At 37.5% G+C, this 14,054-nt stretch overlaps 1 protein-coding gene across 3 annotated transcripts; it reads right to left on the reverse strand.

The window, feature by feature from the left end:
* Positions 1 to 3,751: 3,751 nt before the first annotated feature.
* Positions 3,752 to 12,458, reverse strand: LOC122074564 (ethanolamine-phosphate cytidylyltransferase-like). Of its 3 annotated transcripts, none has more exons than XM_042639440.1 (10): positions 12,310 to 12,458; positions 11,108 to 11,546; positions 10,374 to 10,609; positions 10,061 to 10,239; positions 8,973 to 9,044; positions 7,351 to 7,418; positions 7,074 to 7,194; positions 4,814 to 4,879; positions 4,591 to 4,713; positions 3,752 to 4,139 (listed from the first exon to the last, which is right to left on the reverse strand). In XM_042639440.1, the coding sequence occupies exons 2-10, from the start codon at positions 11,467 to 11,469 to the stop codon at positions 4,068 to 4,070; spliced, it is 1,299 nt and encodes a 432-aa protein (XP_042495374.1). In that variant the 5' UTR covers positions 11,470 to 11,546; positions 12,310 to 12,458; the 3' UTR covers positions 3,752 to 4,067. The 3 variants fall into 3 exon arrangements, with proteins under 3 accessions (XP_042495374.1, XP_042495373.1, XP_042495375.1); XM_042639439.1 differs by having other exon boundaries at positions 12,216 to 12,388; XM_042639441.1 differs by lacking the exon at positions 12,310 to 12,458 and adding an exon at positions 11,719 to 11,854.
* Positions 12,459 to 14,054: the final 1,596 nt, after the last annotated feature.

Genomic DNA, 14,054 nt, shown 5'->3' on the forward strand with positions numbered 1-14,054 from the left:
TCTTTGTTAGCTTTTCAACCAAGATTTGAAATTGATCAATTTGGTTTGAAATAGTGTCACTATCTTTCATAGTAAAATTTAAAAAGTTAGCCACCAAGTACTTCTTTGAGCCAGCATCCTCAAGAGAGTACTTATTTACCAAAGCATTCCAAATTGAATATGCATACTCCAATGAACTATACACATGGTATAAGTCATTGGATAATGCATTTAAGATCCAATTTTTGCATTGGTAATCCACTTGAATCCAAGCCACCCTTTTGCCCTCCTTTACAGGATCATTGTTTTTTTTTCCCCATGGGTTCAGTCAAGGCAAATACCATCCCAATTTGGAATAATGCAAACAATATCATTTGCCTTCACTCTTTGAAGTTTTGACCTCTAAACTGCTCAATTTTGTCAAATTCAGTGATAATCCATATCTTACCCAAATCCGAGATAAGATCAGTTACCGACAAAATAACATTGGTGAGAATTGAATCAATGGTGGGTAAATGAGGAATCCCCTTACCATTGTGGCTAACATGAACCCCGCCTCCTTGGTTGTTGATTATTCCTTCAACATTGATCTTTGAAGGATCTCTTACATTGATAATTCCATCGATGACATTGTTGTTTGAAGTATTACCTATGATAGTGATTGAATGACCATCATTGCTGTTGGGATCATCACCTCTGTTGAGGCTTGCATCTCCAAGATCAGCCATGGGAACTTATAATGATCAATTGTCTTAAACTTGTTGGGTAATTATATTACAATTTCTTACAAAATATAAATTGTAATACAAAGCTTTTGCAATAAAAACTATGATGTTGTAGTATTGATCCTTAGCTGAAATGAGATGAGGAAAAACTTGAAATAGATGTTGAATTACCATTACAACAACTGAAGAAACTTCGATTAGAATTGAGGTTGAATCACACTTGTAGTTTTGCCTTTAAGGTAATTGATACCCTCTACTGCAAGAATTGTTCTGCACCTCTACCTCCAAGATGAAATAACATTCTATTAAAAGATGAGATAGTTCTTCTAGTCCCTTCTAAGAACAAAAAACTACAACACAACAATTCCCTCTAACCTTACCCACGATTTAGAGAAAATGGAAAGAAGAGAAAACTTGTATGGTTACAATAAGTAGAAATTGATGGAATGTCAATGTGTGTAGATGTGTCTCTGCAAGGTATTTAGTTGGGTTTATATAGACACAAAACCAACCATTGCACCCCCTTGAATTATCTAGGAGTAACCTTCAACTAATGACAAGTTAATTGGAGAATAATGTCATATGGACATGAATTGAGAATTAATTCAATAAATTGAATTAATCCCAATCAATTCTCTTTGACCACCTCTCCACTCTTAGTAATGGCCATGAATGAAATTTAAGGTTCTCATAGGGTGTTATTAACCATTTTTTAGCTCCACCTCTCCACTCATGGTAGTGACCATGAATGGACTTTAGGGCACTCATATAATGACATTGACCATTCACCTCCATTTGGCAATAACCTATGGCATGAATTAAGAATTAATTTTATAAATGAAATTAATCTCAATCAATTCTCTATACCCACCTCTCCATTCATGGTAATGTTCATGAATGGACTTTAAAGCTCTCATAGGGTGTTATTGACCATTTTCCACTACCTTGACCCCAAGGGTCCCACACCATAACAAGACAATCAAAACACATAAAAATATTTCCTTTTGAAACTTAAATATAATAAAATAGATATAAAATCTAACAAATGACCCTCCCCCCATAAAGACAATGGGTTAAAAGAAGTGCACACTACAATGGGTTAAAAGAAGTGCACACTACCTAAAAGTATTTTGACATAGCATTCTAAATGCAATCTTAATTGTTTGATTAGAAGGACAAATCCATACATCACTGATTATGAGCACAAAGAGGAATCTAGCACATTGCTTGTAGCACCTCTAATAAAATAAATAAATTGAATGACATTAACATGGGAGAATATTTTCTGTCCGAAATTGTAGGAGCTGCACCAACACTGGGGCCAATGGGAGCGCACCAAAAAGCATCAACAAGGTAGAAATTCCAACCTATCAAGGGGGCGGGGAAGTCATTTCGTCTGCCTTCATGTCTGGGTTCAACCCTTACACTTCCGGATAAAAAACAATCATACTAGAATCAGGAATCCTGAAACCACGTATTCTTACATGCTATCACTTGGCCTTATTGTGCCAATCGATTTAATTGGAAGAAATCTAGCTTACATAGGATGCATCCATCTTGAGATCGACTTATTGGGAGAAGTCCAGCTTACAACTATTGTGACTCCCAAGCCAAATATCAATGTGATCTAATCTACACCTCATCTTTATTGGTTTTCATTGTATATCTCAATTTCCTAATCAAAGGGATATTCCAGTTGAAGTTGGAATAGGTATGCTATAGAGGTTCGGTAAGCTAATGATCACCACCAATGGAGGCACATGATTGGGTATCATTCAGAAAGGATATGAAGATCATTTCAAAAAGGAGAAGAGAGAGATAGACACAATGGATGCTAGCATATGGTATGCCAATAGCATACCCAACCTTTTCCCATATAATATACACTTTATCTCAATAAAGTTGTCGAGTGTTGGCATACCCAACCTTTTCCCATATTATATACACTTAATCTCAATAAAGTCGTCGAGTTATTACCCAACCTAAAGAATTTTATATGGCATCAGAGCTAAACCTCTGAATTGATTTTCTCTCTCTAGGATAGACGGCTCCGAATTGATTTTCTCTCTCTCTAAAGTAATGTCTACCGACTTTGAGAACAACACTTCTGTGGCTACTGCTTCATTTTCCTGTATATGGGGTGGCCTCTTGTGATTCTTATTTAGTACGCTCGTGAAACACTAGTATTAAAGGAGTTGATCCATATACTAATATTCCTACGTGAATGAGGCTCCTCTGCCCGAACACTCCAACAGAAAATTTGTTTTAATAATGGCAAGACCTTCGCAATAATACTCCAAATGAAGAAACCACCTTTAGAAAGCGTGGAGGCATGAGAGATTTTGAGTGGAAACATTTCCCCCAAGCATTTGAACACAGATTGTCTTGTTGAGTCGAAATTAGCCAAATAAGCTTAAGAAGAAGAGCATTATTATGAACATATAAAAGCCTAAATCCCAATCCTGCTAACACTTTGGCTTGCACATAGCTTGCCATCCAATAGCGCTCCATTTTCTCCTACCTCCCTTTTCCTCTCTCCAAAAGTTGACATTAATTGAATCTCATTTATTACATATCTTAATAGAAATCATAAAACAAAGACATTCAACAAGTAGAGAGAGAACTAAAGACAAAAGAATGCTACCCTACTGGTGCAAGTACACTCCAGCACACAAGCCAATGGGAGGATGCACGGGAGCATCTTTAATGCAGGGGCAGCATGATCTTTCCACACCCACTGTGTCTAAGCATGCACCTATGCCAATGGGTAGTGTTCTTTCTTCCTTTAAGATATTAGAAGAAGAATAAAGACTCTGATCTACCATTTAATCTTACAGGAGATTTCATGCACTAAGATGAAGTAGCATTCTTACTAGTCTGGAAAAAAGGTCAAAACTTCAATATGAAAAGGAAATGGAAAATGCAACTAAATGAATTCCCTCATTTCTGCAAATGTCAGCACATCCTCATGAAATGGAAAGGAAAACTGGGAATTCCCTCACTTCTTCAAACCTGAAAAATGGATATGTAGGGTGTACGGATTTCAATTTCCTTGTCATGAAAGTAGGTGCCCCAAGCAACACCATTTGATTAGTTCCCTCTAATGGTTTAAGTACGCTACTTCTCTGTGAGCAATATTACAAGTCAAGAGGGCAAAATAAATGGCACGTCTCCGTAAGCCAAAAATATGAAAGATACATATGCTTCTTCTTTTTTCTATCCTGAAAAAGAAAATCAATATTTCCAACCGTAGAAGCTTACCCCAGGATGGGGCTCAGGGAAGACGAATGGGATTGATTGCGACGGGGTTGCTTTGGATCCTTTCACTTGGTTCAATTTTCGTCAACCACATCTAAATAATGTTTAGTCTCCTGACACATACTTCTTCTCTGCATAGTATCTCTTCTCACTTTCAGTCTTCTTTGCATTGCGCTTCTGCATCAACAGGACAAAAGATTGTATGCTAAAAATTCCTTGAAAGTGATTTAAGAGACATTTTTATTTTAGGAGCAAATTGGTGGCAAAAAAAGACGGGCATGGATATGAATAATAAATTACATAAGAGTGAGAAAAGGAGCACGACTTTCCAAGCACTGGGATAGTAAAACTAATCTTCAACAAAACCATGGACCATAAATTGTCAATCTGAGAATATCACTAAAAATTGGGTCTAAACTGTCAGTTGCCCAAGTTTTCCCATGTTTACACAAGTGATGTCCATGGAAGCATTCCCTCCCAATTTTCAGGACTCTATAAATCTACAATGCAAGAAATGACCCATCCATTAACAGATGTCTTACCCCTTCTACTAGCATGTGTCACAAGCTGTGTAAGGCTGTAAGCTAGCAAAAGAGCTAAAAGCAAGGCATTCAATCAGGGTAAATACCTTGTAAATTTCATGATTGGCAATTATCCTTTTGGCCACTGAAGTAGTAGTTATATCTTTAGGACTTTCAAGCATCTTGAAAATTCCCATGGCTTTTGGAGCTGCATAAGGATCAACCTCACCCTATATGCAAAATAACTTCCTAGTCAATTTTAATATGCAAAAAATCAGACACCAAAATATTATTTGGTTGCATCCAATAAATAAAAATTTATAAACTTACACTTAACAAACTGTTGCTTTCAGCAACTGTTCCATGCACAACCAAAGAGATGTTGAAGGTAGTTATCTGCTCAAGCCAACAAACGGATCCCAGTGTTAAGTTTTCACAGCATGATTTACAATTCCTGTTGAAGGTCAAAGAAATACAGATTTCGGAGGGTCCCGTGGATGAATCTAAAGAAAAAAATTACTGTTCAAACAAAAAACAGAAGGTCAATGAGATGTTGTGCTTTCACGAAAAAACGGCCCATCATAGAAAAACGAGGCATTTATTTCACCAGCCAAGCTTAATGATAAGTTAAGCTTAACTCAGGCCTCGTAGTATTTTAACACTCATTGCGGAAGTATGTTAAAAGACTCAAGTCAATTTGAAAAGTTTAATATGGGGCTCTTGCAAAGATGTCAACGACAAGATGAATGATAGAAGTGAGATTATGACTTTCAATGATTTACTTGAATCAAAGTGTAAATATTAGTCCAGAAATAAGAAAGTAAATAAATTGCAAAAATAAAAGAGGATGAACTAAATATCCAACACCTATGATGATAGCCTAATCCTAAGGGTCTCAATTTAGATCATATATTATAAAACAAAAGCCATACTATGAAATTATGGGAGAGAGCAATTGAAACTCGCCTGAGAGAAGAAACTAATATTTTAGATAAACAATTTCGTTTTATGATAAGATGATTAACCACATAAGCTATTTATTTGCTTGGGAGACTAATGGAAGGATTTAGAGAATGTAAGAAAGCTCTCTATATAGTCTTTATTAAGTTAGAAAAAGCTTATGATAGAGTCCCCCAGAGAGTAAATTTGGCAAATATTAGAGAAGAAAAGTGCTTCGAGTAAATATGTGAACATAGTTACAAATATAGATAATGGGGTAGTGACTACTGTAAGAAATGTTGGAGAGTAAATTCCTAATTACAATTGAATTGCATCAAGGATCAGCTTTAAGCCCATATTTGTTTGTGCTAATCATAGACGAGTTGACTAGAGAAATTCAAGATTAGATACCTTGATACATGCTTTTTGCTGATGAAAAAAAGCAAGGATAAATGCGAATTTAGAATGAAGATCAACCTTTGAATCAAAAGGTTATAAGATAAATTAAACAAAAACAAAGTATATGGTGTGTAACTTTAGTAAGATAGGATTAAAAGTGACATGAAATTTGATGATAAGGAGATACAGTAAAATGAAACACCTAGGTTCAATCACAAATAAAAGAGAAGGAGAAATAGATGATGATGTTGCACAAATGATTAGAATTGCGTGGATGAAGTGGAGGGGTGCAACTGTAGTGTTATGTGATGGATATCTCTTTAAAACTCAAAAGAAAAATTGTATAGGATAGTTATACGATCAACAATGATGTATGGAGCTGAATGTTGGTCATTGCAAGGAAAAAAAAACATATAAACAAACTTAGCGTAGTTGAATGAGTATGTTAAAATGGATGAATGGTAGAATTTAGAAAATACAAAATAATAAATGAAGAAGTTAGAACCAATTTAGGAGTAACTCTGATATAGGATGAGTTATAAGACAGTCATTTGAGATGGCATAGACATATGCAATGAAGGCCTTTGAATGCTCCTGTACAGAGGGATGACTTGATTCAGATTTAAGGAGCTAAAAGACATGCACAGCTTAGACTAAAATAAGTATGGCTTTGAATAGAGCTGATTGGAGAAAAAGGATTCATGCAGCCGAACACATTTAGCTGGGATAAGGCCGAGTTGAGTTGAGGGATTCTTCTGCCTATAGTCCATTTTGTCTAACCAAAGACAGTTATATTATATTATCATCTCTATAAGAAGGAACTCTAGAATAACCATTCCGTTGGCCATCTAAGATCTTTAACAGGTTACAATGATTTCCAAAGCATAGAAATAACCTCTCAATGGAAAATCAGTGACATAAAACTAATGATCAGAAAAGAAGTGCATGGCTCCTTTCTCTGGAAGATATTTTTTCTTCTTTTTTTTTTTTTTTTTTTTTTTTTTGGGGGGGAGGGAGGTTCTGTGTTCTGCACAGATCGCTTTTCACGTTGAGGGGGTTTTGTCTGGTGTTGATGGGTAAGACATTTTGATGTGCCAAAACAACTAAATGAGTCTAATTTGAATTAGGAAAAGTTGTACACACAACCTCCACACCCCCCCCCCCCAAAAAAAAAAATCAAGGAAAGGAATTGGCAGAAAATAATCTCAAAATCTATGCACTATCCATCTCAAAAAATAACATGCTTACACACCACATCCTTTGTAACTTCCCAAGGTGCGCCTATGATGACCTCATCAACATAACGGCATGCCAGCACACTAAGACTACGCTCATGGAGGTGCATAATTGGAAATTGAGGTCCTCTGTTCTCACTGCAAATAAAAGAAGTTTAGTTATTTCCTCAAAAGAATTAAAACTAGTCTTCATGGACCCAGATACAACTTAAATCGAAATGACAACTACCTCTGGATGGGAACCCCCCAGAATTGATCCACGAACTAATTACAATAAAGAATGAAGAGGTTCACCTTATAATTTGGTCACTATGGACACCCACAAGCAGAAAATCTCCAAGCTGCCTAGCACTTTTGAGGATCTAAGAATGAAAAGAATAAAGAACTCAAGCCACAGAAAGAATAAGGGAATAACAATAGGAAACTCTACATTGTTTGAAGCAGGAAGAGGAATGTTGCCAAGGTATTCTTTGGAAAAGCAGTACCAAAGAAACATGGTAATGCAGTCAACAAAGTAGCATAGGGAGGTCTTTTACAGTTTCAGTTGGCTGCTACTTTAAGTACATAAATAGTTACTTTCTAACAATGCTACTCAACCAATTACTGCAAGTGGACACAATAATAAATCTTTTGAGGGCTCTGAGCTATCATTTTTCCCCAATTAATATGAAGATGTAAAAACTCAATCATCCCCAAAATATGTAGCAAATCACCCACCCCGTTGTGCATAAATTTAAAAGAACTGCTTGTTCGATACTTGTAACCATCCATACATTCTACAAAGCCTCTCCACCTTCTAGATGGTGTTTTACTTAAACACAGCCATCTGATGATTCACGAAGGTTCACATGTACTCATTACAGCAATGGTCTCTCCTCTCTACATTGCATGTTCATTTCCTAATAATCCTCTTGACCAACCATCTGGTAAACAAGTAATATACAACCGTGAAATAGATGTTTTGCTTGACAAAACAATATTACTTTGGAAATCTTGCTCAGAGGGAGCAAAGGCTGTAAATGCTACAGGTCTGGGTAGGTTAGGTACATGCCCAGACCCACCTATTAACTAGAAAGGCCAGGGTAGAAACTGAAAAAGAAGATCTAAAATGATCAGGTCTTGATCATACCGGACCTTTGCAGTTCAAGATGAGCCTCACTCAGGTTCCACTTGGAAGTTACAACATATTTGCAGACTCATCCTCAGATCAAGTGATTATCCTCTCAAATGTCACCAACCATTCAAATATGAGGTTCCTCACATATTATGTCTTTTCACAGGACAGTATTTTTTCCAAGTGTGTTTTCTTAAATGAAAATATTGTGCCTAGGATTAATCCACTAATTGAGTTCACTTCAATCCAACTTATTTAGGAAGAGATGTATAGATAAAAGATCTCTCTTTTAACACCCAGATAAGACCATCTGGTCACCAGGTATTCAGACCTGCAAATTTTCCTGCTGATATCATACCTAGATATACATCAAAACCAGCTTGAAACCAGATGAACTGGAAACAACAGCAGGTTAAAACACGGAACTAACCATAAAATCTTAGTCTAGAATTTTATTTTTAGGATTTTTTTTTTGGGGGGGGTGGGGGTGGGGGTGGGGTTGGGGGTGGGTCCAGTTTTACTTTTTAGGTAGGTTGTCACAAGTCTTGATTAGGTTGCCCCTGGCTACTTTCATGGATGAGCAGACCCATTGACCAGGTCAGGCTCCATCCTAGTCATGCAGAGCATGGCTATAGAACATAAGCCAATTAACAATTGAGTTCTAGATTGCCAAGTTTGACTTAGTCAAGCTGGCAAGTATGCTGGTCGCGAGGTTTGGCGCGAGTAACACAAGGTCTCCATGAAGAGGCACCCTTGATAAATCCAATTCAAAAAGAGAGAGTATAAGGGATATAAGTTGTACCTCCACATGTCCTGCATGAAACAGATCAAATGCACCATCAATATACACCACACGAGCATTGGGCGCAGGTCCCTAGAATTAGATTTAGATGATTTAGATGAATACAAGGAGATCACAAGTTGAAAACTAATACAAATCAAAATTTAATGAAATGCTATAATAGAGGACAAAATATTAATTTCAAAGTCATGTGCGAAAATATATGCAAACTAAAAGAATCAAAACAGGAGTATACATGTATGAGAGAGAGAGGATCTCAAAGAATCTAGTTAAAATTGCAGCACAACCTATTATCAGAAACTAGTTGTTACTACCTTTAAACATAAGATATGAATCTAGATAACTTGGGCATAAAAATATTTGATTTCACTTTAAAAGTTTCACTGGTAATTATGTTACACAAGAAAAGAAAAATGGATGTCTGTTCCCCCGAGTCCCCACTTCTTATATGTTGGGGGGTTCGCCAAGTTTGAGACATCATGTGAGGGTCATCAAGCACTTATAATGAATACCCAATAACCAACATTCGATTATAGTATCTTTTAGGGGGGGGGGGTTGTATGTATGAAAGAAAAAGTACAATATTTCGGATAAAAACCAGGACAGTATCTGGAAACCAGGTGCTGCACATATCAAAGAGGGTGCAGTAGTTTTCTTGATGTCTTTCAACATTAAAGAGGGTATAGAAATGTCATGCTAATTTCGCCTTCAACTTTCTATTGTCTACTCAGTATTTGATACGGTTTTATAAGACCCTGGTCCTAGCAAGGAGGATGGCACAGGGGAGCAGGGGCAGTCAGTCTTCTCTTTGGTACTTTTGCTGCAGTGGGTTTTCATTTTCAGATCTGTGACACATGAGGGAAGGTTTGAGTTTCTACAAGTTTAGATAGGGTCAGAGTCAAATTATGCAAATGCCACCCCTACGATGCAGATTTGCAATTGCTATTAAGACATGCAGAACATGACCAGACCTATCTATTTTCCTACATACAATTGTATGTACTGCGATCTTTGTGCCCATCAAGTCTTTTAAATGTCTTTGGTCTGAATATATCCTGGTACCATGAGTATCGAAAACCAGAATATACCTTCCCATTTGAAAATTGCACAATCCGTTGGGATGTAGGGAGAAAATGAGATATTTGGGTTCCATTTCGCTGACTTCCTTTGGTTGGAGTGACATTCATATCATGGGGCTGTTCAGACATAGACAGGCTGCTGCAACCATCTCCAACTTTTGTATCCCTCGTCAATGAAAGTATCCTCCCTGAAAACAAGAGGAACCCAGTGAGATGCAATAACAATATAGAAGCTTTTGGAAAGTAAGTAATAAACACAAGTAATCACATAAGAAAGATAGGAAATCAGAAAAATGAAGGAAACATTGGTGAATTATAGTACCTACAATATCAGTACTTGAGACACCTTCGGTGCGCTTGATCTGCTTGTAACGGCCTGCTTTCTTTGCCAAGGAGTAAGCATCAGTCCCATCTGGAAGTAGGCAAGGATCATCACCATGAACAATGTAGTCAATCTTATGCTCACTGAACAGAGTGTGCATGAATTCCTCAGTAATCGCATATGGAGCATTGGCAATGACTTCATCGACCCACTTCAGACCACTAACGAGAACAAGCCTATGATGAAAATCTCAAATTAGATCACTAAATAACATCTATCACATCCCTAAAAATCTCGATGCAAAAAAGGACAACCATCCTCCTTGTCTGAAAATAGAAACCCCTTAACAGAGAGAACTATAGAATATCTCCTTCCAACCTTACAGGTGGCACCAATGCATGCTGCAAAAATCCATTAACAGATACCAATGCTGGAGAGGGATTCCCTAGAAGCCATGACAACTAAGTAATCATAATTTCACTTTTGTTCTTGTGAACCCCAAAAATTATAAAATTTCCAATCTTATGGAATCACATTAAGATTTCCCAGAAACTCACCCACTTCACCCCCCACCGCCCACCTTCCCCCCCACCCCAACCCCCAAAAAAAAAAAAAAAACCAAAATTATATATAGATGTTAATCTGAAACTTGACATGCATAAGACCCATGCTACTGAATTACAATAGGAGAAACCAGAGAGAGAGAGAGAGAGTGAGACCAGAGGTCCAAATACCTCTCTTCCATGGATAAAACAGGCGGACCCTTGTTGGCAATAATTTCTTCATCACTCACGACTCCTACCACCAATATATCTCCCAAAGCCTTTGCTTGCCTCAATGCATTGGCATGGCCATAGTGCATGAGATCGAAGCAACCATCCATATAGACCCTAACGGGTTTCTTCCCATATTTCTTCTTCTGAAAGATACCCAAAGGAGACCAGAAATAGGGAAAAGAAGGGACCCCAATTCCACCAAAATAACTTGTTGAAAGCCCAAGAAGAGCAGCTGTCAGCATTAATCCTCCAAACAGATGTGGGTAGTAGTAAACTCCATCCCAGATCGAACTGTGGCTTTCAAATTCCATGGATCCCATCCCTACTTTCTTTTAGGTTTCTGGTTAAAGAGCCCTCTCCTCGCTCACAAATGAGCCGCAATACCTTGCAATCAAATCTGAAAATGCAATTTAAAAGAAAATAAACGATTGAGAAAACTTGGTTGCGAGCTTATTAAATAACAAATCAATGAACATAAATTCAATCGACTTTCCAAAAAGAAGATACCAATCAGCTTGAAACAAAACGAGGCGAGAAGACTAAAGAATAGGAAGATAACCAAATCCTACCGCTCAAAATCTCAATTCAATGCAATAATCCAGCCCAAGCACAGAAAGTAAAGCTCAAGAAGAACAAGGTTTCATGCAACATTTTACCCAAAAAAAAAGCCAAAAATAAGGAAAAAGAAAACGTCTATGCAATATGATTCGAAGTCATCACAACATATAGACCTCCATAGAGATTCCAACTACCATTCATGATAATAAGAAATTTCCCAGAAAAGAGGAAACGGGTATTCAATAAAAACAATTAAAAATCTATTCAAAGGTAAATGGGCCACAATTACAAAAGACCCATATGAAATTCAGACCAAAGCGAGAACTGGAAATTGAAGGGAAAATGTGAATTGGGTTTCAACAGAAAACCGAAATCTGAATCAAAGACACGCAACCATCTGAAATTTTAAGATTAAAAGAAAACAGAAGACATCAAGAGATAAAAAAAAATAAAAAAGAGTGGAAGAAGAAGAAAAAGAAAAAGAAAGAAACAGAGAGCATTAGATTACCTCAGCAGGAAGGAATTGAGAATTTCAAAGTCTATATCAAATGAACATAGTCGGTTAGAAATTGGATGTGAAATGGTTTTAATTAAGGTCTCACCTTTCTGTGTTTTTTTTTCTCTCTCTCTGTCTAGTTCCTTTTGATTGCAAGGAGTCCTCGAATTTGCCCGAGAGCTGCGAAAATTCAGCTTCTCTCTCCTTTATGTACTTATTTATTTATTGGCCTTACCAAAAAAAAAAAAATCATTTTATAGAGTAAAGGAAGGAAAATTGATATATAACCCGGGTATAATGAAATCCCACGCAAGTATATTATTGACCATCGGATTCGCCACTGAAGCATCTATGATCCACCACCACAACCCCACCGTCACATCTCTCTAGAAGTGACCCCTTCGACAACTCAGTTGATTATTACCAAATAAAAAACAGAGAGTTAATTTGCAGCATCTCCCACCATTGTGTCTCCCTCTCCCTCTCGGTCTACATCTCTTTCTTCTCTGAGAAATCAGCCATGACTATGCTTGCCGAACATTATCTGATGCTGAACCACTCAGAAAATAGGATATTATTGGCAACCTTAATTTCAAACATTTGATAATCCTGGAATTGGGTTTTTCTCCTTCAATCTTTTCATGGGTTTGAATGAAATCATAGTAGATTGTAATGGGAACTGAAAAGCAGAAGAGGAGAAACAGGAGATAAACCCAATTCTCGACTTGCCACTATAGCTACTGGATTGATTCATAACCCATTAAACCAACACAGAAAGCACCGCATTGGGAGAATGATTTAGCGAAATTTCCTCGCAAAGAAGTGATCCTTTCGTGAAGGGCTTCGAGAACAGTCCAGGGTGAGATCTACAGAGCTTCAGCTTGAGCAGATGAAGAATGGTGGGGCAGCGGAGTAGACAATGGAGCGGCGGTGGATGGCAGGTGATGGAGGGTAGCAAACTACGGAAGGCTGAGATGCATTTTTCCCATCCGATGGTCAATAAAATATCGACATGAAAGATTCCATCAGACGATGTATGCTTTAAGGAAGAACAAGAATTCTACCAAATAAGAACGAAGAACAAGAACCACAAAAGGGAAGGAATTTTCTTTTCTTTTCTTTTTTTCTCTCTTTTTTTTGTGCGAAGACCCCAGAAGGTGGGGAAGGGAAGGGATCGATCCCACTTACCACACAAAATTCTTGGTCACAGGTGGCGTTTGCAGGTCCTTAACGTCCAACGCGTTGAAGAGAAGTCGAGGTGGGCGTGGGGAGCACCTATGGTGGTGGCAGTCCAAAAAATCTGCGACACTAGTACGTGCAAGGGGTGATCTCACAGTGACGAGCAATCGATTTTGATTCAATTTGTACATAAAGAGTGACTTACTGCTAAGAGTGAGTCGTTAGGAAAAACAGAACCTTGGGATAGAATGAGAACCCTTGAAAAGAGTTATTTATTCATAATAGGCCGCCATGGACTTTGGGTTCAAAAGCATGATGGTATGTTATAGTCACATATCAATCATATGGAGGGTTAATCCCACAACGTTCACCTTTACAAAAGTCATCATCATCTCCATTTTCACTCAGATACGTAAAATCGTAAAAGGGCAAAAAAATAAAAACATCTGAAATTTTTCACGACTATAGATCGATTTGGGTCTAATCTCCATGGTTTAAGTGTATGGTATTGGATTGGAGATCGATCACCTTTGACCTTTGAAAATGATACAATACTGTTATAGGTCACTATAAATCAAATAGTTTTGCCTTGGGTTTTCTTTAAAAATCATATCGTTCTACTAATATGCGATCGGCCAAGTATAATGACTTCAGCCCCCCCCCCCCCCCCCC

The sequence above is a fragment of the Macadamia integrifolia genome, chromosome 3 (genome assembly GCF_013358625.1).
Source record: "Macadamia integrifolia cultivar HAES 741 chromosome 3, SCU_Mint_v3, whole genome shotgun sequence".
NCBI lineage: Eukaryota > Viridiplantae > Streptophyta > Magnoliopsida > Proteales > Proteaceae > Macadamia > Macadamia integrifolia.

What these genes read in the sequence shown, in the direction of transcription:
- LOC122074564 (XM_042639440.1), bottom strand. Translation starts at nt 11,469, where the DNA reads ATGGGATCCATGGAATTTGAAAGCCACAGTTCGATCTGGGATGGAGTT. An exon ending in CTCAAGTACTGATATTGTAG is followed by an intron (nt 10,240 to 10,373) that starts GTACTATAATTC and finishes TCTTGTTTTCAG; the next exon opens with GGAGGATACTTTCATTGACG. An exon ending in AAAGCAACAGTTTGTTAAGT is followed by an intron (nt 4,714 to 4,813) that starts GTAAGTTTATAA and finishes TTTTGCATATAG; the next exon opens with GGTGAGGTTGATCCTTATGC.